The sequence below is a fragment of the Myotis yumanensis genome, unplaced genomic scaffold, assembly GCF_028538775.1.
Source record: "Myotis yumanensis isolate MYYU_CA2020_CCGP unplaced genomic scaffold, mMyoYum1.0.hap1 SCAF_6, whole genome shotgun sequence".
NCBI lineage: Eukaryota > Metazoa > Chordata > Mammalia > Chiroptera > Vespertilionidae > Myotis > Myotis yumanensis.
Genome location: NW_027223757.1, coordinates 44,826,926 through 44,848,071, shown reverse-complemented (window position 1 = coordinate 44,848,071; position 21,146 = coordinate 44,826,926). Strand labels below are relative to the sequence as shown.

Genomic DNA, 21,146 nt, shown 5'->3' with positions numbered 1-21,146 from the left:
CCCCCCCCCCCCCGCCCCGCCTAAGCCCTATAGGGAAAAGAAGGTGGACCGACACCCCCTATCCACCCACCCAATCCTTCCAAGTGGTTGTGATCCATAGTGCGCAGGGGCCAGCCCCTGCCCCCAAACCCCTACCCCCTCCTGGCTAGTCGGCTGGGGAGACAGATGGGGGGCGGGGCCCTTTGGAGAAGGGCGGTGGAGGCCCCTGGGTGGAGAAGGAGGGGAGGTGAGATCTAAGAGAATCTGAATCAGTGGCGAGGGGGCACTGGAGGAGGGCTAGGAGGACTCCGCGCCCGGGAGGGGGGGCAAGGAGGAGGAGTTGCTCTGCGCCAATCAGCGGCTCCGGCCTGGGAGGTTGCTAGTGGTATCCACGTAAATCAAAGGGCGCGGAGCCAATGGGAGGGGGCGGAGGGGGCGGGGCCCAGGCGCGTGCCGCTGCAAGCCGGCTCTGCCAAGAGAGCGGGAGAGAGCTGGAGAGAACAGGGAGAGGGGGGCGCGCAGAGCTAGTCTGAGAGTGAGCGAAGCAAGAAGGAGGGAGAGGAGAAAGAGCGAGGGCGGGCGAGAGGCAGTGGCGGCGGCAGCAGCAGTAATAGCACGAGCAGCTACAGAAGGCGTCGGAGCAGGCGTCGTCGAGCTGCCCGCTGGGGGAGAGAGAGAGCGAGGGAAGAGAAGAGCCCGAGGCGAAAAAGTAACTGTCAAATGCGCGGCTCCTTTAACCTGAGCGCTCAGTCCGGCTCTGAGAGTCATGGCGACCGCAGCGTCTAACCACTACAGCCTGCTCACTTCCAGCGCCTCCATCGTGCACGCCGAGCCGCCGGGTGGCATGCAGCAGGGCGCCGGGGGCTACCGCGAGGCGCAGAGCCTGGTGCAGGGCGACTACGGCGCGCTGCAGAGCAACGGGCACCCGCTCAGCCACGCTCACCAGTGGATCACCGCGCTGTCCCACGGCGGTGGCGGCGGGGGCGGCGGTGGAGGCGGCGGGGGCGGGGGTGGCGGCGGGGGCGGCGGCGACGGCTCCCCGTGGTCCACCAGCCCCTTGGGCCAGCCGGACATCAAGCCCTCGGTGGTGGTACAGCAGGGCGGCCGCGGCGACGAGCTGCACGGGCCAGGCGCCCTGCAGCAGCAGCACCAGCAGCAGCAACAGCAGCAGCAACAGCAGCAGCAGCAGCAACAACAGCAGCAGCAACAGCAGCGGCCACCGCATCTGGTGCACCACGCCGCCAACCACCACCCGGGGCCCGGGGCATGGCGGAGCGCGGCGGCCGCAGCGCACCTCCCGCCCTCCATGGGAGCGTCCAACGGCGGCTTGCTCTACTCACAGCCCAGCTTCACCGTGAACGGCATGCTGGGCGCCGGCGGGCAACCGGCCGGGCTGCACCACCACGGCCTGCGGGACGCGCACGAGGAGCCGCACCACGCAGACCACCACCCGCACCCGCACTCGCACCCGCACCAGCAGCCGCCGCCGCCCCCGCAGGGCCCGCCAGGCCACCCCGGCGCCCACCACGACCCTCACTCGGACGAGGACACGCCGACCTCGGATGACCTGGAGCAGTTCGCCAAGCAGTTCAAGCAGCGGAGGATCAAACTGGGATTTACCCAAGCGGACGTGGGGCTGGCGCTGGGCACCCTGTACGGCAACGTGTTCTCGCAGACCACCATCTGCAGGTTTGAGGCCCTGCAGCTGAGCTTCAAGAACATGTGCAAGCTGAAGCCTTTGTTGAACAAGTGGTTGGAGGAGGCGGACTCGTCCTCGGGCAGCCCCACCAGCATAGACAAGATCGCAGCGCAGGGGCGCAAGAGGAAAAAGCGGACCTCCATCGAGGTGAGCGTCAAGGGGGCTCTGGAGAGCCATTTCCTCAAATGCCCCAAGCCCTCGGCCCAGGAGATCACCTCCCTCGCGGACAGCTTACAGCTGGAGAAGGAGGTGGTGAGAGTTTGGTTTTGTAACAGGAGACAGAAAGAGAAAAGGATGACCCCTCCCGGAGGGACTCTGCCGGGCGCCGAGGATGTGTACGGGGGGAGTAGGGACACGCCACCACACCACGGGGTGCAGACGCCCGTCCAGTGAACTCGAGCGGGGGAGGGGCAGAGCGTGGGGCTCCCCCTCCCCTTCGGCCCACCGCCCTTTCCTGGCCCCCTTGTTCCCTCTCTAACTTCTGATTGTTCTTTTATTTTTAATTATTATTTCCCCGTCCCTTAAGGAGAAAAAAAAAAATAAGGAAAGCAACGAAGGCACTGGGTTATCCAAACGGTAGCAGGTGTAATGATGTGTTTTGACCTTTACAGGCTAGTACCCAGGCAATGGAGTGTCTCACAGAGTAAGGAGAGAGAGAGAGAGAGAGAGAGAGAGAGAGAGAGAGAGAGAGAGAGAGAGATACCTGGCGAAACTAAATAAATTACCAAAAACAAAAATCTATCAAGCCGTGATAAATACAAAACACAGCTTCCTAATGCCGGGAGTTGGCACATGCTGCTGTGTTTATTTAATGTGGATCCCCATCAGGAAAGAGGAAAAAATACACATGTTCTTTGACGTAGGCAAAATCTAACCACATAAATTTGCACTGCAAGAAAATTGAAGTTTACATGAACAAATGCATGGACACATTTTTCTTTCTTCCACCGTTAATTTTGAAATTGCCGCGGTTTGTGTTTTGTTTTGTTTATTCAGAGGAAAGAGTTGAAGCCAGCTCTTGGCCACTCTCCATTTCTAACCTTCCCGTGTAGCCACTTGTTCTTACTGTTTGTGAACTTTGGTTACCTTCAGATCCCCTCCCCTCCCTTCCATTGGTGTAACTTTTATTTGCTTCTTTTACCAAAGCAAAAAACGATTGGCTTCATACAAAATAAATAGTTCTCTGCTTTCAGGAAATGTGCATGGTCTACCGTCTTTAACAAGGCAAAAATCCAGTTTGGAATACAAAAACGAGAGCCAAACATTGTTTTTTTTGTTATCAGCCACAAAGTAAACTTCGTTTTCAGGCAGTGTTTCTGGGGGAGGTTGCAGAGGGGAGAAAAAGAAAAATTGATAGTGAGTGACCGATTGCTTCATTTTACCAAGCGGGCCCATTGTGATAGCGCTCAGAGGATATGTGGAGGTTAAGTACATTTTCAACAGAAAGAAAGTGGCACTTTGAAGAGAACTAGGGAAATACATATCTCCAGACACCCCCTGTATAGTTCTCTGCCTTCAGTTTTAATAACTTCATTTAGAAGGAATTATTTGTGCTGACAGTAGCAGTTAAACTTTGTTCCTTTAATAGCTTTAAAAAAACATAAAGAAAATAATCTGGGAACTTCATGGTGTATGCCTCGACTGTGTTTCTTAGCACACAAATACCCACATGCATACAGAGAACAGTGTTTCCACTCTAGGCTGGTTTCGTTTTCACTAGCTCATTTGTATATCAAATTATATCTAAGGTCCCATACCTTCTTCTCCTGTAATTCATTACAGAAAATGACCAGTTTGACTTGGACAGCTTCACCCACCCCCTCTTTCACTAAAGAAGCCAAATGTAGAAGGGGAAAAAATGCTATTTTCAATCCTTCCCTTTCTCCCTTTGTTAATAGTTTTAAGTGCATTTTTTACCTTATCTTGATGGAAAACGGATAGTTCCCATAACAAAAGAATCTACTGGGAAGTGGAGGTGAAAAAAAAAACACACAAAACTGTAATTGTATTGAAAATAAATGCCATTAAACTGTGATCAGTTAAAATATTTAAAAGTAATCAGCACAAAAGGCCGCTAAAAGGGAAAACACTTTTTATTAATCTTAAAAGATCGGGGCTTTTTTTTCTGGTTAGGTATTAGGTAAATTTTTATTTAAAAAATTAAATCTCGATACCATAAGATTATGGTTCAGCATCAGATTAGCATTGCACTTAGTAGCTAAGGTTTTAGGAAATATGCTTTAGATTGTCTTTTCAAACACCAGTGATTGTTTCATTTTCAATGTTTTTGCAAGATAAATGATGACTTATAATGGGCATATTTACTTGCCTGTATTTCATTTCCCCCAATGAATGTCACAAGGAGATGGGCATGGAGCTGCTTGGGGTGCACCACACTGCTTGTTCCTGAGGTGTGGGGACTGGCCTTTAGTGAAGCAATCCAGAGCAGGGCAATAGCCAAGGGTAAAGGGAGGAAATGAATTTTCAGATTCTTATTACCAAGTGGGTAAGGTTAGAAGCTGGGGTTCAGGGGATGTGTCTATAGCTCCTCTAACACTCAGAGGTTTACTAAGATGAAAGTTACCACTGAACCTTCCCACTATGTATATATGTTTAATATCTGTCTTTTGAAATGCAGAAATAGTTTAAATGTTTCTTTGTCTATTTTTCTTTTTTTTTTTTAATGCTACCCAGGGAAATATTTTCATATCATTTTTAAGTGGCCTGCCTCAATGTATATTTATTTCTTTTAAAGCAAAAAGGTTCTGGAAACTGTTTTTCTGTAGCTTTAAATGAGTAGGTGAGCAAAATCTATATGGGATGTAATTTTTTTTGTTCAGTCTCTTTAAAAATACTTTGTTTTGGTACATTTGGTTGTGCTTGTGGGGAAAATAAAAACGCAGAGATCCTTATATATTTATGTTAAAGTAATATTTTATTATCTACATAAAACAGAAATGCACAATACCTTCATAGTTTGTTCTAATTATTGAAATATCTTTATTTTATTTTTAAAAATAGTGCCAAGTTTTAAGGGGGAAAAACCTAGACCTTATACTGACTGAGTTGAGTTGTATGTAAAACACTTCCCTTCCTTTATACTTCATAAAGTTTTGGAATAAATTTTATGCATATACTGCCAGGTTTCACGTTAATAACTTTCAGAGGCTTTTTTTTTATTAAGTGAGACTACTATTCTCATTCACTTTTCTTTGCAAACCACCTCCCCCGCCATCAATCCCAAACCATTCAGCTACTATGCCTATAGCATTAAATTGAAATGGTCATTGGGTCTGAGCTTCAATTTGCTTGCCATTTCATGGTCTGACAAAGAGATGTTTGTCCCCTCTAAATAAATGCAGATCTCCCTGCATCTTCTTTCCAGGTTAGCTTTACCTGATCTGATTTTAGTTTTTTGGAGACTATCACTGGAACTAGGTGGACTTTAATCTATACCCACATGCCCTCACATAATTTGGATCTACAGAAAAACAAGGCCGAGTTAAGGAAATTATTCTTCTTAGTGGTTTACAAAGATCTTTCAATAAACAACTCTGATTATGTGCAATATGTGTGTTTACCAAGTGATAGAGGCAGGTCCTATGTATTATTCCTGTTAGGTTTACAGAGAAAAAGATGGATTTTGCGCTCATTTATACAATAGTGTCTATTTCTCATTAGGCAAACAAACAGCCTCTGAAACAAGGAAAGAACCTAGGGAGCACTCAAGACTGTGGTGCTAATAACAGATTGTTTCATAGTTGCAGATGAACATTACACTTACCAGAATCAGTTCGAAGGTTAGTGAGACAGCCAAGCAGTTGGGTTAGTTTACAAGTTTGCTGATGTACTTCGAGTCCTCCTTGGAACATTGGTTTTAGTATAAATGTCCATTTTGAAAGGTAGTTTCTGGGCTTATTACATCTGATCATCTTTTCTAACTCCTAGTCAATATTACACAGGTCCCAAACTGATTCAGCCAAATGATCTTATCAATAGTCTGAACGCAAAGTGACAGAAAGAAGAAGTGTTTTGTGACCGCAGACATGCTGATGGGTGAAATGTTTAAGCTGGGTATAGATTTGAGTTCTGGGTCAATATCCTCCTCCATTGTAGGCAGAAAGCAAGCAGCATCTGCCCTCTGCAGGCATTTTAGTGGACCTTGAGAAGGCGTTTTTTGTTCTTAGCCACAGGGGCTACTGACTGGCAACCATCACGTGTTAAACGGACACGCCATGGTTTTGACCCATGTTTGCCGCTCAGATTCTAAGCTCTTCAAGCAGTTTCCATGCCGTTTGGGGGAGTGTATTACATGCTAAGGTGAAAAAACTCCATCACTGCCTCTGGGAGAAATTTGTGGGGCAGTCACCCCTAAAATGTTGGCTAGACACAATGACAAACCCTTTCTTTTCCCTAAAGACAATAATGCAGAAGACAGCCATCCTGAGAGCTCTCCTGTGTTTCCTCAAAATATGTCACTTTTTAAATTGACGGTGTAAGATGAGGGAGAAAGGATCATGTGGGAGTTATGTGAAGGTCGGATGGAGGGAATGGCCACTAATACTATTGTGCTTGGCACTTCTAAACATTCTCGGTTCCCACGACGTTACCTCCTCTATATTCCAGATGCAGCCACAAAAGGACTCCTCTCCTTGCCCTCCTGCTCCTACCAGTGGGAGCCACACACCGGTTGGCAATTATTTTTCTGGTGAAATGGCTTTAATAAAGGTGCTTATCTTTCTACTTATTTCTCCAAAAACAATTAATAAAGAGATGCATCAGCAACAACGGTTGGGGGGGGGGGGGGGTTGGCACTGGTACCTGCACATGTAGGTCTAGATGTTGCATTCATTTGCCTTTCATTTGCCTCGCTATGGAAGCAGCTCCGGAGTGCTGGGCTGCTGAGTGAGAGAAATTATCTTTTGATCATTGGCCTCTGTGATTTGTCTTTGTTGGTTTTTCAATCAGTTTGTAGGACTCTGTTCTAGATTCTATCAAATTCCTAGACAAGTTAAAGAATGAGGTAAAGAATGGAGTTTGTACCAAAAAAAGATGGAAGGATGGTAAAGTGAAGGTCAAAGGTAAAAGTGTTTCTTTGGTTCTGCTTGTTTATTTCAGTGAGGCAAAGGGGACTGTGTCCATTCGAAATGAAAGTAAAAGATGCATCTTGAAATATTAGGAATGAATCTTGACAATAAAACTAAGTGAGATGTACAGCTAAATTTTATAGAAACGTTTTCTCTATTCAGGAAAGTTTACTTTTTCAGTGAAACATAATCTATTAACAGGGGGCAATGGGTGGTAGGAGACAACCAGGGCTCCTGGTTCCTATTCCCAGCACTTGATTCAGGATGGGGAATAATTCAAAGTGGCAGGGGCTCGCCACTAGCAAATCATGGGATAAACTTGCCCACCTTTGTAAAACTTGGGCTGGAGCTATTTCAATACCCCCTTGTCTATGTGGGCACAGGACTGCCAGAAAATGGCTTTTCTGTTTTCTTTTAAGGCTTTGCTTAGTTATGGAGATAAAGAAACAATCAGAATATTTCCACGTTGTTCTTGTATTTGGTAGGAAGCTAGGAAATTTGTTTCTTTTTTTTTAAAGAAAAAAGTTAATTAACTTTATCATGTAGTACTTCTCCTTTACCTTAATAACAACTCTGCTTGGCTTAGCTGTTAGAGGTTTTAGAAACAATATTATACCCCATCAAAACAACCCTGGCCTCTCATTGTTCCTATAATTCTGGTTGTTGATAACATTAAGATGTATTTCTTTTTTAAAAAATGTCTGAAATGTTATTTAATACACCAGTAAAAGTGCACCTATATCTTAAAGTTTATTCCTTCCACGTCTTTCTGAGTTTTTATAGCTCTTTGTCTGGGGTTTGGAGGGTGGGGGACTCCATATGCGGTTCCTGCAGGAAGAGCCGGGGCTCCGGAGTGGTCGGTAGCTGCGGCAAGGCAAACCGCTCTCTGCTCTCAGAATGGGGAGCTGTCATCTAGAAAAAAGGAAATAAATGCCCCACAAAGATTCACTTTTCACTGATTTTAGAAAGACAGGGGGGGCATTAGGACCCCATCTGAGCAATAAGGAGAGGATGTTGATTGTTATAAATTGTGTGCGATGAACTCTCAGAGTACAGAACTCGGGCGATAGGAACCTTGCTGTGGAGTAAAGTTGAATCTGCATCCTTTTTTATTTGGAGCATATATTTTTCCTCCCACCAATGTTTCCTCCCGGTTTGTTTAAAAAGAAAAAAAAAAAAAAGCCACCTGGCGAGTTTGGCATAGGAGAGTAGGAAAAAGAAAAAGTTTCTTGCAGGCGTGTAACACAAATTAGCCATTGTAAGTCACCAGGCTTTAAGGTTCAGGCAAATCCTGGTACGGAGTATTTGGAGTTCTTCCCTTCCTCCTCTTGAGAAATCTCATGCCTTAATAAACCTCAATTTTTATCACCCACAGCACATGATTTTGAAGAGAATGATTTGGCACTCATAACTTTTTGTTTGTTTGCTCCCCTAACAAAATATTCTTTCAAAGTTGTTGGAGCCCCTGGCCCAGGCCGGTGAGTGCTGCGGGCTTGCAAACGAGGCACCCCAGCCTGGCCGAGCCCCAACTCGGGGAGCCCGGGCCGCTGAAGGAAGTCCCAGGCGGTCCTGCAGGCCGGGCCGGGAGGGGAGAGAAGCGGGAGGATCCGGCGTCCCCAGTCCTCCAGCCCAGGTCCCCGAGTGTTTGCCCAGAACCCGGATTATCTGCTGCCCAGCTCCTAGGGGGAAGCTGGACAGCCCCAACGTCTTTGGCCATTCCGGCACTTTCCCTCTCCAGGGAGGTGGGGGAGGGCATGATGATTGGTAGAGGTGGCTGTTGGGACAAGAGTGGAGGCCGTGGGTTTGGTCGCCACCCCTGGGGAAGTTGGCTAGAGTCGTGGTGAGTTGGCTGGGCCTCGCTGGGGACACGCGTGCCCTGGGGTAGCGATGCCTGTGGGACGCACGGTGACTGAGGGCTGAGTCTCCTAGCTTTCCGTCTGCGTGGCTTTTCCCTTGGACTCTGCAAAGTTGGTCCCAGGACAGTGTTTTCTGCATTCGAGAGGCAACCGTGGGAGAAGGTGCCCCAGGAGAAGAGGGCAGAGGAGGCAACTGCAGGAAAACTGGGGAGGAAAGAAACCCGGCGGCCCCTGGACTGATGTGTCCGTTTTCTGTTTGTTTGGGGCAGTAGGGGTGAGAGGTCGGGGAGGGCCAAGGCCCGGAGCGAGGGAGCGCGGCTGGCAAGCCAAGTTCTGAAGCCCGTTCCCCTCAGCTCACACCCATCAAACTTCTGCCACTCGGGACCTCAGCTCCCTGCCCCCAGCGGAGAGGAACCTACTCTCCAAGCTCTGAAGCATGAAGGACCAGGAACCCAGACACCCTCCGCAACCCATCACTCCCTGCTGGGCCTCAAGCCGCTCTTCTGTCCACACGGGAGGACGGGCAGCCCCTCTGGACACCCCATCATCCCAAGTCAGAGCTGAGGGCAGCGAGCAGGGGGGAGCCGCTTCCCACCAGCCGAGGCCTAGGGGTCTCCGAGGGCACTAGGCGCACTGAAGCGCTCCCCCCACCCCCCCTCACCGCCCTCATCCTTCCCACGTCCCTGGGAGGAGGCGCTGGTGGTAGAAAATCAATTCTTAGGACCTTCGCCGGGAGTTCTAAGGCGGCCTTTTGCCTCCGGAGGAGGTGAGGCCTGATGGGGGACAAAGGGCTCTTGGGCCCTGGGGTGCGCGGTGGGGCCTCCGGGGCAGGAAGCTAGCTGGGGAGGGTGGGCAGGCGGCCAGCGCAGAAGCAGGGGTCCTGCCGGGGCGCGGGTCTGTGCTGGCGCCGGGCCGGCCTCCGCCCGGTGCGCCCGGCCTCCCGCCTGCTCCCCGCCGAGCCCGCCTACGGCCACTCACCGGCCCCGCGGCCAGCCGGGCAGGGACGCGCGCAAACAAGGATGCTTCTATTTACTCGCCTCTGCCGGGAAGATTTCTAAGACATTCAGCAGGCACAATCATTAAACTAATTTGTATTTGATTGTTTGGGCGGACGGAGGGTAGTTTTATTGCGCTAAGCATTCAAGCAGGCACGCATCGCTGATTACCAGTATACATTAAATAAAGTTGTTTGTACACATTGTCTTACCACATATAGGCAGAGGCTTATTATTCTAATTACTCTAATTAGTGCATTGAAATGTTTTCTACTTGATTTGAGGAGACAGTGATTAGTTCTATTACTTCTTTTAACTCGTATTTTATGGAAAACTGTTGGTGCATGTTCAAATTACTTTATTTGCCCCTGGAATATAACGCTGACCCCAACGCAGTGAACTGCACGGCCCTTGTGGGGCCCCAACTTCGATGGGGGTCTGGGCTTGGAAGAGGCTCCCGTTACTTCCCTCCCAACTCCGAGGTCAAGTCCCCCGGCTTCAGGCGGCAGCCCCCGCCCCAGCCTCCGCCCCAGCCCCAGCCCCAGCCCCAGCCCCAGCCTCCGCCCCAGCCCGCACCGGCCCGGCCTGGCCAAGTCCGAGCCGAAACCCGCCGTGCCTGCTGGTTCCCTGGGTGTGATTACTTTTAAAAGACGCCCTTAAGCATATTTTCTGTGAATCTGTTTCTTGAGCTTTAATGTTACTATTAATTGATAAGATCAGCTCATCAAACATACTATTTCGATAGGGAATTGTAATTAAAACCTTAATCCTGTTTGAGACTTTTTCCCTTTAAATTCCTTTTTCTTATGGAAGGGGTGCAAAGTTCACTATAAAAAGTATTATAACAGGGAGATTAATTCGTTATCTAAATAACAATCTTTGCTATTGATCCAACGTACTTTCCGCCACCTTTTGTGTGGGTCGGGGAGGCCCTTAAAAAGAAGAATATGACGAAGCAGAAGATGTGGCCTGCACCCCGCAGACTCCCATCGACTTGGCCGAGCGAGGGGTCCGAGGCCCCCCCCCCCCCCTAACCACCACCCGAGGAAGCTCCCGCGTGGGTCTGGGCCTGACAGTGGTGCCCCCGGGCAGCGCCGCGCCGCGCCGCGGGCTCGCAGCCGACCGCCTCTCCCCTGGCAAAGGAGATCTGCTCCGTTTCTAGGTAAATATTCCACCGGTTCTGCTTTTACTGTTAATATTTAAAGTCGGATTATCCCGTCTCTAGATGCGCGTTCCTAACCTTTGCCGGTGGCTGGGATGTAATAAACCCCGGTGGGTCGGGGTGTTCAGCTTCCCCTGGTCGCGCCGGGCGCCTCCAGCCCGCACCCCGCTAACCCCGCCACCCCCCTAACTCCCACCCCCACCACCACCACCTCCGCCCTCCGCCCTCCGCCCTTCGCCGCCCGCAATGAGAGCCGCTCAGGAATGAAATCAGCGCCTCCCGCAGCTGAGGGCCGAGCATCCAGGGCGCTCAGGACCCGGGAAGCCGCCCTTGATCCCGGCCGAGGAGTCCTCCGGGGCTGCAGATGGAGCTGGGCAGCCCCGCGGCGCCCAGCAGGAGAAATAGCCGGCTACCCCGAGGCAGCAGGGAAGACCCCAAATGGGGGTGGGAAGCGGGGACGTTGGGCGAGGGAGCTGCCGTGCTTGTGGGGAGCAGATCCTCTCTAAATCTATGCCCCTCCTCGCGTGCCCCCTGAAGAGGCCAGGGCCCAGTTTGAGAAGCCCACGGATTTCCGAAGCGAAGAGGAGCATCTGTGCTCCTTGGTCAGCTCAGCGGTCCCGAGTTTCTTCTTTCCTAAGAGCTTTTCCCCAACTCACACCCTCCTTTCCTTCTAACCAAGGCTTCTTCCTCCACGCACAGGCGTTGTTAGGTAACAAAGTCTCCCGGGCGACTTTAACTGGAGACTAAAAAACACCCTAGCCCCACCCCTCCTTCCCTGTCCCTCCCCCCTCTCCTCCCCCTGCTTGTCCCCCAGCGCAACTGTTCCCCAGGACTTCTGTCCTGGCACCCAAGACAGCCGCAGGCCTAAGCCCAGTAGAACTTTGGCGCCCCACAGTGGAGTTGGCTCGGAATTACTCCTGATTTTACAGCCTAATCTGTTCAGATGTTTTGTTTCAGATTCAAGTGTCCTGCCCCCTCCATGCCCTCTCTCTCCTCACTCTGCATTTCCCCCCCTCAACTCCTCCTAGACAAATACTTATGAAGGTGACTCTATGCACATGACTCATTCAAAGGTTTCTAAGCATCCAGGTCTAGGTGGCTCCTGAGTAGGGATTTGAAAAGCTTCGACTGGATAGACCATACTTTCTACAGCAGAAAAGTTCCCAAAGGTAAGAGGAAAGAATAGCTCCCCCACTTCTTGGTTCCTACCTGCTTGAACTATGGCAGGTAAGTCTCCAGTCTCTCAAAGAAGCCCCAGCTCTTCAGGGGGCATCCAGACCGAATAGCAGGTTAGAAACAAAGCTTTAACAAGCAGGCAGAACCCTCCAGCGGGAAGAAGGGAGCCCAGGGAGTGCGGCTTTCATTCAGCCCAGGGCCCACTCGTGACTTCTTCCTGTAGAGTAGCTTTGTTCCGTTTTGGGGTTCAAAACGGAGTTTCCAGCTGTCACTGCAGAGGGACCTATCCATGGGAAGAACTTGCCAGAATAAGCCCCCCCCCCCAACATCTGCCAAAAGTATCAATTCAGCAGGTGGAGCTGAACTTTGCTCCCTTCAGAGCCTGGTTAATTAGTCCTTTTCCCACACTGCAGGCATTCTCACCACGAATGATTTCTCCCTCTGCCTTTATCCCACCTAACATGACAAGGAGAGAGGAGAGAACAAGGACCACAGCGCGCACCCTGCAGTAGGAATGGAACTGGGAACTGGATTACAACGGGAACACCCACAATTGGGTCCCAGCCCCGCACTCAGGTGTGAGTCCCCCCGGGGGAGTCAGCTGACACCTGCAAATTTCAGTTTCTTCATGTGCAGAACGGGGATCATACTTCTTTCTTCCCAACAGTGTTTAAGTAAAGCCCGGGTGAAGTAACGGACATGAAAGCACACAAAGGCAGCCCAATGGGAAGCGCTGTCGTTGCCACCCCCAGTGGAGGCCTCTGCTGTGACTGTCCAGCAAGAAACGTTCTCAGCTTAAACACAATGGTGCTGCCTGGTGGCTACCAGCGTGGGGAAGGAGAAGTGCACGCACAGCCATTTCATTGTCCAGGAAAGGTGCCGGGGTCCTGATCAGCTTTAAGTCAGGGCTGCCATGCGCGGGATGGTTGGCATGTAAGGTTGTCCAGGCCCTGGCATGTAGCTAAACTATCATTAGGGACTCGGGCGCCCGCAGCAGTGATTGTAGCGATGGCAGCGCGTCTGTGGTGCGCGGACTAGCCCTGTACTCCTGCGAACCACTCCCTTCCTTTTCACTTCTTACTACCTCTTGACGTTTATGGCGTCCCTCGCTGCGTGTCACTTATGGCAGCCTGCATTAGTCCAGAAGGGAATTTAATGGGACCACACAGTTAAAACCGATCACACACACACACACACACACAGCAATGGCAGCAACAACAACAGCACTGACCACCAGCAGCTGCTGAGCCGATCCAGGCCTCCCACCTGTGGAGAGCTCCAGGGGTCCAAGGCCACGTCCAGGCTCTGGGCTTGGAAATACAGTTTGGATGCAATAGGCTCTCAGCGACACCCCCGGAGTCTCCCGGAGGGGCCTGTGGCAGAAGCCAGCCCCCCACTCTTGGGTACCCTCCGCCACTCAGGGGGCCTCATCCCACTCAGAGAGTCCTTCCAACGTCCTTCCACCGGCCGGCCGCAGTCCCTGCGCCACCCCCGAGGAGGAGTGGTTCCCCCAGCCCCTCCCTTCGCTTGCGCCAAGAGGTCCCCTTAGGGCACCTATCCGTGTGCGGATAGAGGGAGAGGTTCTGAGGGTTCCCCCCGACCCGCGGTGCTGAAGCCCTGGACCCCTGCGCGGGTGGGGCGCAGGCGAGGGGACGGGGGCAGCTACGCGTCAGTCCCTGCGCCGGCCCGAGGCGAAGCAGAAATGCAGCGGAGGAAGGGGTAGCCCGGGCGCTCCAGGGCTGACCTCCCTCTGGCTGGCATGGCGGGGCGGCGGGGCTGTGCCAGTTTGTTTCACAAACACGTTGTCCCCCCAGGAGTTCTCCTAGGGAGGCCAACGGCGGTCGGGGGATGGAGCCGCCACACCATCACGGCACCCCGGGACCCAGCCGGACAAGGGACAACGAGGTGGCCCGGTTCGAAATGCCTTGCAGCCTAAGGTCCGGTCCGGTCCCCACCGCGCTCCACCTGGATGGTTTCCCTCTGACACCTGGAGGCCCCGAGGCTCCCCCTGCCCAGCCCCCGCCCCGGGGCAGGGGGAGAGGGCAGCCCCCAGCTTGACTGCCCAGGCAAGAGCCAAGGACTAAGCACTAGACGCACCTTCACCTGCTGGTAGGAAGAGCCAAACCACCAGCCGGAGGACAGGGGATCTGCCAAAGGCCTGGAGCCCAGGCTGTGCGGGTACTGCTCCCCGTCACAAGGCGCTGATAAGGCAGGTACACAAACCCACACGCATTCCCAAAGGACAGACCCAAATTTAATCCATTAGGATTCTTACTTGGAATAATCCAAATTGGAAGGAAAAGTTAATTTAGTTTTTTGTGTTTTTTGTTTTATTTTGTTTTTTTAAAGAGAGAGGGAGTACTTTGGCAGGGCGAAGAGAGAGGTGGAGTGGGCACTCTAGGAAGGAGGCACCCGGCACAATGTGAGGCGGGGAAGCAGGAAAAGGCAGAGGGTGAGAGGGGTTTGGTCCGCTGGGTGGGAGAACACAGCCGGCGCCCGGCATAGAAGGCTGCTAAGGGGCCCTGCGTACAGAGTTAATTGGTAGAGGGTCTTGAAGTTTTAATTAGATTCAAAAGGCAATTAAGGGCCATTGTAGAGGAGTGATCCGATGAAAATCATACTTCAGGGAGGGAGGTGGTGCAGTGCACCCGAAAGGTTGGCTGGAATGAAAAGCTGGGAGGTTAGGTAGAAGGCTAGGCAAATAGTCCCGACAGAGTGGTCAGAGAAGTCTGAAAAAGAGAGGCAGATGGTGGTGCCAGAATGGCTGTAGGGGGCTAAATGGGAGATGGAAAGAATGGTGAGACCGTGATTACCTTTGGACAGGGATAGAGATGAGAACAAAGGAGAATTGTAGACACTGTACTGTTTCAGATGTGGTGGCTTCACTAGTTTCTCTGTCTCTCTGAGACACACACACGCGCACACACACACACACAGACACACACCCCGAGTATCATAAAGCCATCATGACAGCAGGTTTTCAGCAACGTTTATCTATTTATTGAACCTAGCTGTAAGGCTGAGCCTAGTAAAAATCAATTTAATTTCAATTCAGGAAATTGTTATTAAGTAGCTACCATGTGCTAAGCCCTTTCCTCAATGGTGTTTCTTGAACGGGGATGGAGAAAATAGGAAGGGAGAGAAAATGAACACAAACCAGAAGCCACCTTCTTTCGTGTGAAGTGGGCACTGTCCACAGTGTTGAGAAACCTGTAAGAAGGGCCACAGCCAGGCTTCGTGTAAATTCCCAAAAGGAGGCCTGCTTGAGCCACAGTACTTCTCATTTCAAGTGTCTTTTGCCACATATTTTTACCCAAATCTTTGTTTGCTTCTAAGGGAGTTAAAGGAAGGAATCCATTTTAAAGAAATTTAGATATACATTAAACTTTCCTTATTTAACATGTCAAGTAAAACTATGAGGGGTTAGATTTTGGGATAAGATACTTGTTTATATAAATATTATTTCCCAATTAAAGTGCAAAACCCCCTCTTTAATATTTTCTAATCTTCAAAAGACCGGAATGGTACACTGGATTACTCTGAGTTAGGAAAAAAGGAAGGCAAATGTGAGCAGAGGCCAGTAGAACACAAGTATGTCAATATTCTCTTGAATACAGTGTAAAGTAGCAGAGACTGCCAGCTTAAAGACAGAGCATAAACTGACCTGCATATAATTTCTCTTCTTTTGTATACCACAGATAGTCACCTTACATTGGTTCTATTTTCTACTTTCCATTTTAAGTCAAGCTAACTAGGGGACCTTGTTTTGTCTTGTTATTGTCTGTTTGTTTTAAAGCTTCCTATGTAGTATTCAGAAAAGGACTTTTCACCTGAAAATGTTTGTCAGAAATTAATATTTTTTGGGATCCTGGGAAAAAATTAGAAACTATTTTCTGCATTATTTGTCAGAATGAGATTTAGCCTTAATTAGTTAGGGAATTAAAGTTTTCTGGAGTCTTTTTTCAAGCATTTTTTTCCCACTTGCAGACACACTACTGCCAGCCCACCCACCTGCCATATTTTACAAAACATACCACATAAAAATCCTCTTGATGCCACAGAGTGGACTGCAGGGGCTACTGGCTCTGAATTAGAAGATGTATGTGAATAGCGGAGGAGCTGCCGGATGCTACCTAACTCTGTGCTTGTCATTATCATAATTAATTTGGAAAGAAGAGAAAAAAGTATTATGAAATGGGCCTGCATGGGGGGCTGAGTTATCAGAACTACCTGTATAGTAAGGCAACATTTTAGAAACCAATAAGAAATTATTTCTGAAAATCTCAGGTATCATAGATTATAATGGTACCTTAATCAGGTAATAAATATGAAGTATAAAGAAAATATAACAAATACCTGAATTCCTACCATACTATTTAAGAAATAAAACATTGTGCCAGGCTGGTATGGCTCAGTGGTTGAGCGTTGATCTGTGAACCAGGAGATCACGGTTTGATTTCTGGTCAGGGCACGTGCAGCTCAATCCCCAAGAGGGGCATCCAGGAGGCAGCCAATCCATGATTCTCTCTCATCATTGATGTTTCTATCTCCCTCTCCTTCTCTTTCTCTCTGAAATCAATAAAAAAATATTTTTTTCTAAAAAAAGAAAGAAAACATTGCAATCTGTTATTTGCTCCTCTGTTATGGCTCTTTAATGGCTTTTCTCTCCCCTACCAGAGATAATCACCATCCTGAATTTAGCATTTATCATCCATGGATTTCTTTATATTCTTATACATATTTTTATTCTTAAGAGTTTTTCATATTTTAAAATGCTATATAAGTTACATAAAACTGTTGGATAAACCACATGTCATAGAAACAATGTTAACTATCTCAAATACAAAAGACAGGCATCTTGGATACACTGCTACACTTTTTAGAGCCATATAATGCAATATATAGACTCCAAGGCCTGTATGGCTCTTATGTTTTTAAAAACTGAAGCTTTATAGAGGAGAGTAAAAAACACACAACATTGATGTTTTGCCTTTTTCAGTAAGAGCAAAACCTAAACAATTATCAGCTTAATTTTGTATATAAGCCAAAGAAAATAGCCTCGCATATGTGTGTACTTGTAAATGACTGTGTCCTACTACTTGCCACTTCAGAAATACTTGCTTCCAATGAAAACCATTTCTTTTTCATTGTGAGTACTTTTATAAGTATTAAATGGTTCAGAAAGGATTCTACTGTATGCATCAAGAGCATTTGGAAATAAAAGGCATACTGGTTTTATTCTCCAATAATAAAAAACAGTGAAGCAGATTGTTTCCAAAGATGGTCACTATAGCCCTTGTCCTGCACACGTTCTGCAATGAGATTCTGCTACTCCTCTCATCAAGTGGTAGCTATTCCTTCCTCCCCCACCAGTTCTATACAGGGTGGGCAAAGGTAGGATAATAATAATTAATAATACAATAATTAACAAATAAACAATTCAAGAATAAACTGTTTCATGTACTCAAAATTGTAAACCTACTTTTGCTCAGCCCTGTATAAGATGGGTTGGTCCTCACATTCAAGAAAATGCAGCCATAGAAATGAGTACATGCCTGCAAGGCTAAACTTTAAGAGACCTTGAAACTCTATTGTTGCACTAATGGAATCACTGAGGGGATGGGAGAGACATGCCTCAACCAACAACCTAGCTGAACCTCAGGCCAGCCAACCAGCTAGCTGAATGCAGCCAGGAGTGAGCACGGGCAAGAACAGCACTGTCCAAACAATCCACAGAATTATGGAAAATAATAAATCATTATTGTTTTAAGCCATACATTTTGAAGTGGTTACAATGCAATAAACAACTGAGGGAAAAGAATAATATGAGACAGGTTTGTGCTGTAGGCCTGGCATATTTGCACTATAAGGTGAAGTCATAAGAAAATGTCCACAAAGGGAAGTCTTAGTAGTTCTGCATCATAGTAAAATTTAGTATTTAAAGGTTCTTGGGTGCCATTGCTGCCCAACTCACAGTCCCCCGAGGTATAGTATGTCAAATGTCAATGAGGTACTTTACACTAAATGAAAAATTTCAAGCAACCAATCCAGATGACACTGTACTTGTTACTAAATATCTGGAGAACCCTGAGCTACTCTGATATCGGTATTATTTATAATTGCCACAGTTTATAATCCAAGTATACAAGTACATACCAATTTCCAGCACAACAGAAGCATATGAATATTATGTGTAAGTTGACTCAATTAGAATTCTTAGTTGGAGGATCAAAGCTGGAAAGGGTAATGCAAGAAAATGTGTTATCAGTGCTTAATAAAGTGAGAAGATGTAATCTGGCAGGAAGAAGAGGGATGGTATTCCTAAGAGCGAACACTGGAATAGATAGAGGGAACCTACCCTTTATAGGAAATGGGTGAGAGAATGAGTTGCTTGTAAGAATATATTTTTAAAAATAGTTGTATATGAGCCCAGCTGGTGTGGTTCAGTGGTTGAGTGTCCACCTATGAACCAGGAGGTCAGGGTTCAATTCCCAGAGCACATGCCCAGGTTGTGGGCTCGATCCCCAGTAGAGGGCGTGCAGGAGGTTAATGGATCAACGATTTTCTCTCGTCATTGATGTTTCTAACTTTCTCCCTCTCCCTTTCTCTCTCTGAAATCAATAAAAATATATTAAAAATAGTTGTCTATTACTAGTAGGACTCTTTCATTTGCAAGTAACTGAAACTATATCTAACAGGCTTAACAAATAAACAAAAACAAATAAAACAAAAAGGGAATTCACTGGCTCATGCAACATAAAACTTCTGAAATGACTTGCCCCAGGGGGACAAATGGCATCATCAGGACTGAGCCAGGTTCTCTAGATCTCCTGGCAGGTGAACTCACTCTGGTGCCTGGGACTGCTGGCTCGATCTTAATCATGTTAGGTTTGTACTCTGTACTATAAGATGCCCCAGCTTGAAGAGTTCCACCTAAGGCCCAGAATTAATCTCATTGACCATCTTTTTAAATAACCAGGATGTGCATGTACCTTTGTTTACCTGTGTGTGAGGTTGCAATGCTCTGATTGATCATTCCTGAGTTCACATGCCAACTTTTAAAACCAAGGCATCAGCTCCATTCAAACCACGTGTCCTGAGAGTTTGAGAGGAGTATTTCCCGAAAGAAAGTCAGGGCAGTGGTTCAAGAAGGGTTAAAGAGTGGCTGGATAGCAAAAAATAATAAATATTTTTAAAAAGAAAAATGTGTCTACTATAATTAATGTACTTTTAATATAGTAATGCTTATATTTTATACACCTCTAGTCTAAGAACTAAAAGTAAGGATACTTGGGGAGCTCTTTTTCTTTTCTTTCTTGACTTAGCAACTTAAATAGGTTATATCAATATTTAAGTGAGCTACAAAAGTGAAGATTGTTAGTCTCAACCTATAGTTCCTTTATATTTTACAGTAATAGATCTTTATAGGAAACTACTCTAAGAAGATTAAATATTTTTTTTTAAATATATTTTATTGATTTTTTACAGAGAGGAAGGGAGAGAGATAGAGAGTTAGAAACATCAATCAGCTGCCTCCTATACATCTCCTACTGGGGATGTGCCCGAAACCCAGGTACATGCCCTTGACTGGAATTGAACCTGGGACCTTTCAGTCCGCAGGCCGACACTCTATCCACTGAGCCAAACCGGTTTCGGCAAAGAGGAAGATTAAATATTTCATCTAAAAATGTACTTAGCCGAAACCGGTTTGGCTCAGTGGATGGAGCGTCGGCCTGCGGACTGAAGGGTCCCGGGTTCGATTCCGGTCGGGGGCATGTGCCTGGGTTGCGGGCACATCCCCAGTGGGAGATGTGCAGGAGGCGGCTGGTCGATATTTCTCTCTCATCGATGTTTCTGGCTCTCTATCTCTCTCCCTTCCTCTCTGTAGAAAAATCAATAAAATATATTTAAAAAAAAATAAAAAAAATAAAAATGTACTTATTTGAAATTCCACAACATTCTTAATGAAAAAAATATTATCTGCATAATTACATTAAATGGCTTCTGGAATACATTACCACTAATGATGCTAATAGAGTTAGACCAGATGCAAACTATAAAAACATCCATTATCTTTTGTCCTTGAAGGAACTTCAAAAATTGCTTTTTTTTTTTCTTGTAGGAAGCCTACTAATGCTATACTCTAATTTCTTGTATGTTGTGTTGTAGTAAACTGTTATAAGAGCCTCAATATCCCACAGAAGTTTCTGAAATGATCCTGAACGTATATATCATTTTGTACTTTCTTCTGTGGCCCAATTTCATATGTAATTAATTTAATTAATATAGTAGCCAACATATTTACATGATTTTTCTTTTTCTTCCTGGCTTTGTAATCAGCCTACAGATACCAGGTAGCACCATAAACAACAAAAACATTTTGTACTATTTTATAAGAAATAAATTATCATTATCAGTAATACATATTGAAAATAGATTTCATTGTGCATCAGTGTTATGTTAACTAGCAGAATTTACAAAAATTGTTGTCAGTGATAACGTATTTAGTTGAAATATTCTGGGCCTCAAGTTCATAAAAAAGCAAAAGTCCTATAAAAGTTATGTTAATTAAAAAAACAAAGCAGGTAACAGGATATTGAAATCTACACTTGGAAGTTCAATGAATGACTAGATCTCTTCAATAAAGTATATGTAATGCAAACTTCTACTAGCTTTGATAAAATGTTTTCAATCCAGTTAGTAAAATCTCTTTATTTCCTTTATAATCTGTAGGTCACAAGGGTTTTGGGCCTTGCTGAGAAGTGTATTAGGGTTCTCCAGAGAAACAGAACCAATAGGATGAATATGTATGCATGTATGTATATATATTTATACAATATTATAAGGAATTGGCTCCTGGGATTATGGAGGTTGGCAAATCCAACATCTCCAAGGTAGGCTGTCAGGCTGAAGACTCAGCAGAATGCAATGTTCCTTTGAATCCATAAGCAGGCTGCGGTAGGAACAGAAAGAGCTAGTGTTGTAGATGAAGCCTAAACATGGCCTGATGGAAAATCTCTCTTGCTGGAGGGAGGCCAAGCATTTTGTTCTATTCAGGCCTTCAACTGACTGGGTGAGGCCCACCAATTTAAGTGTTAATTTCATACAAACACAGAATACACCCAGAATAATGTTTGACTAAGTATCTGGGCACTCTGTGGTGCCAAACTGACACATAAAGTTGACCATCTC

At 47.2% G+C, this 21,146-nt stretch overlaps 1 protein-coding gene across 1 annotated transcript; it reads left to right on the top strand.

Moving 5' to 3' along the window:
* Positions 1 to 524: 524 nt before the first annotated feature.
* On the top strand, positions 525 to 6,469 carry POU3F2 (POU class 3 homeobox 2). The gene has a single exon (XM_070418047.1). It carries the CDS (start codon positions 746 to 748, stop codon positions 2,069 to 2,071), a length of 1,326 nt encoding a protein of 441 aa, XP_070274148.1. The 5' UTR covers positions 525 to 745; the 3' UTR covers positions 2,072 to 6,469.
* The last annotated feature ends 14,677 nt before the right edge of the window (positions 6,470 to 21,146 follow it).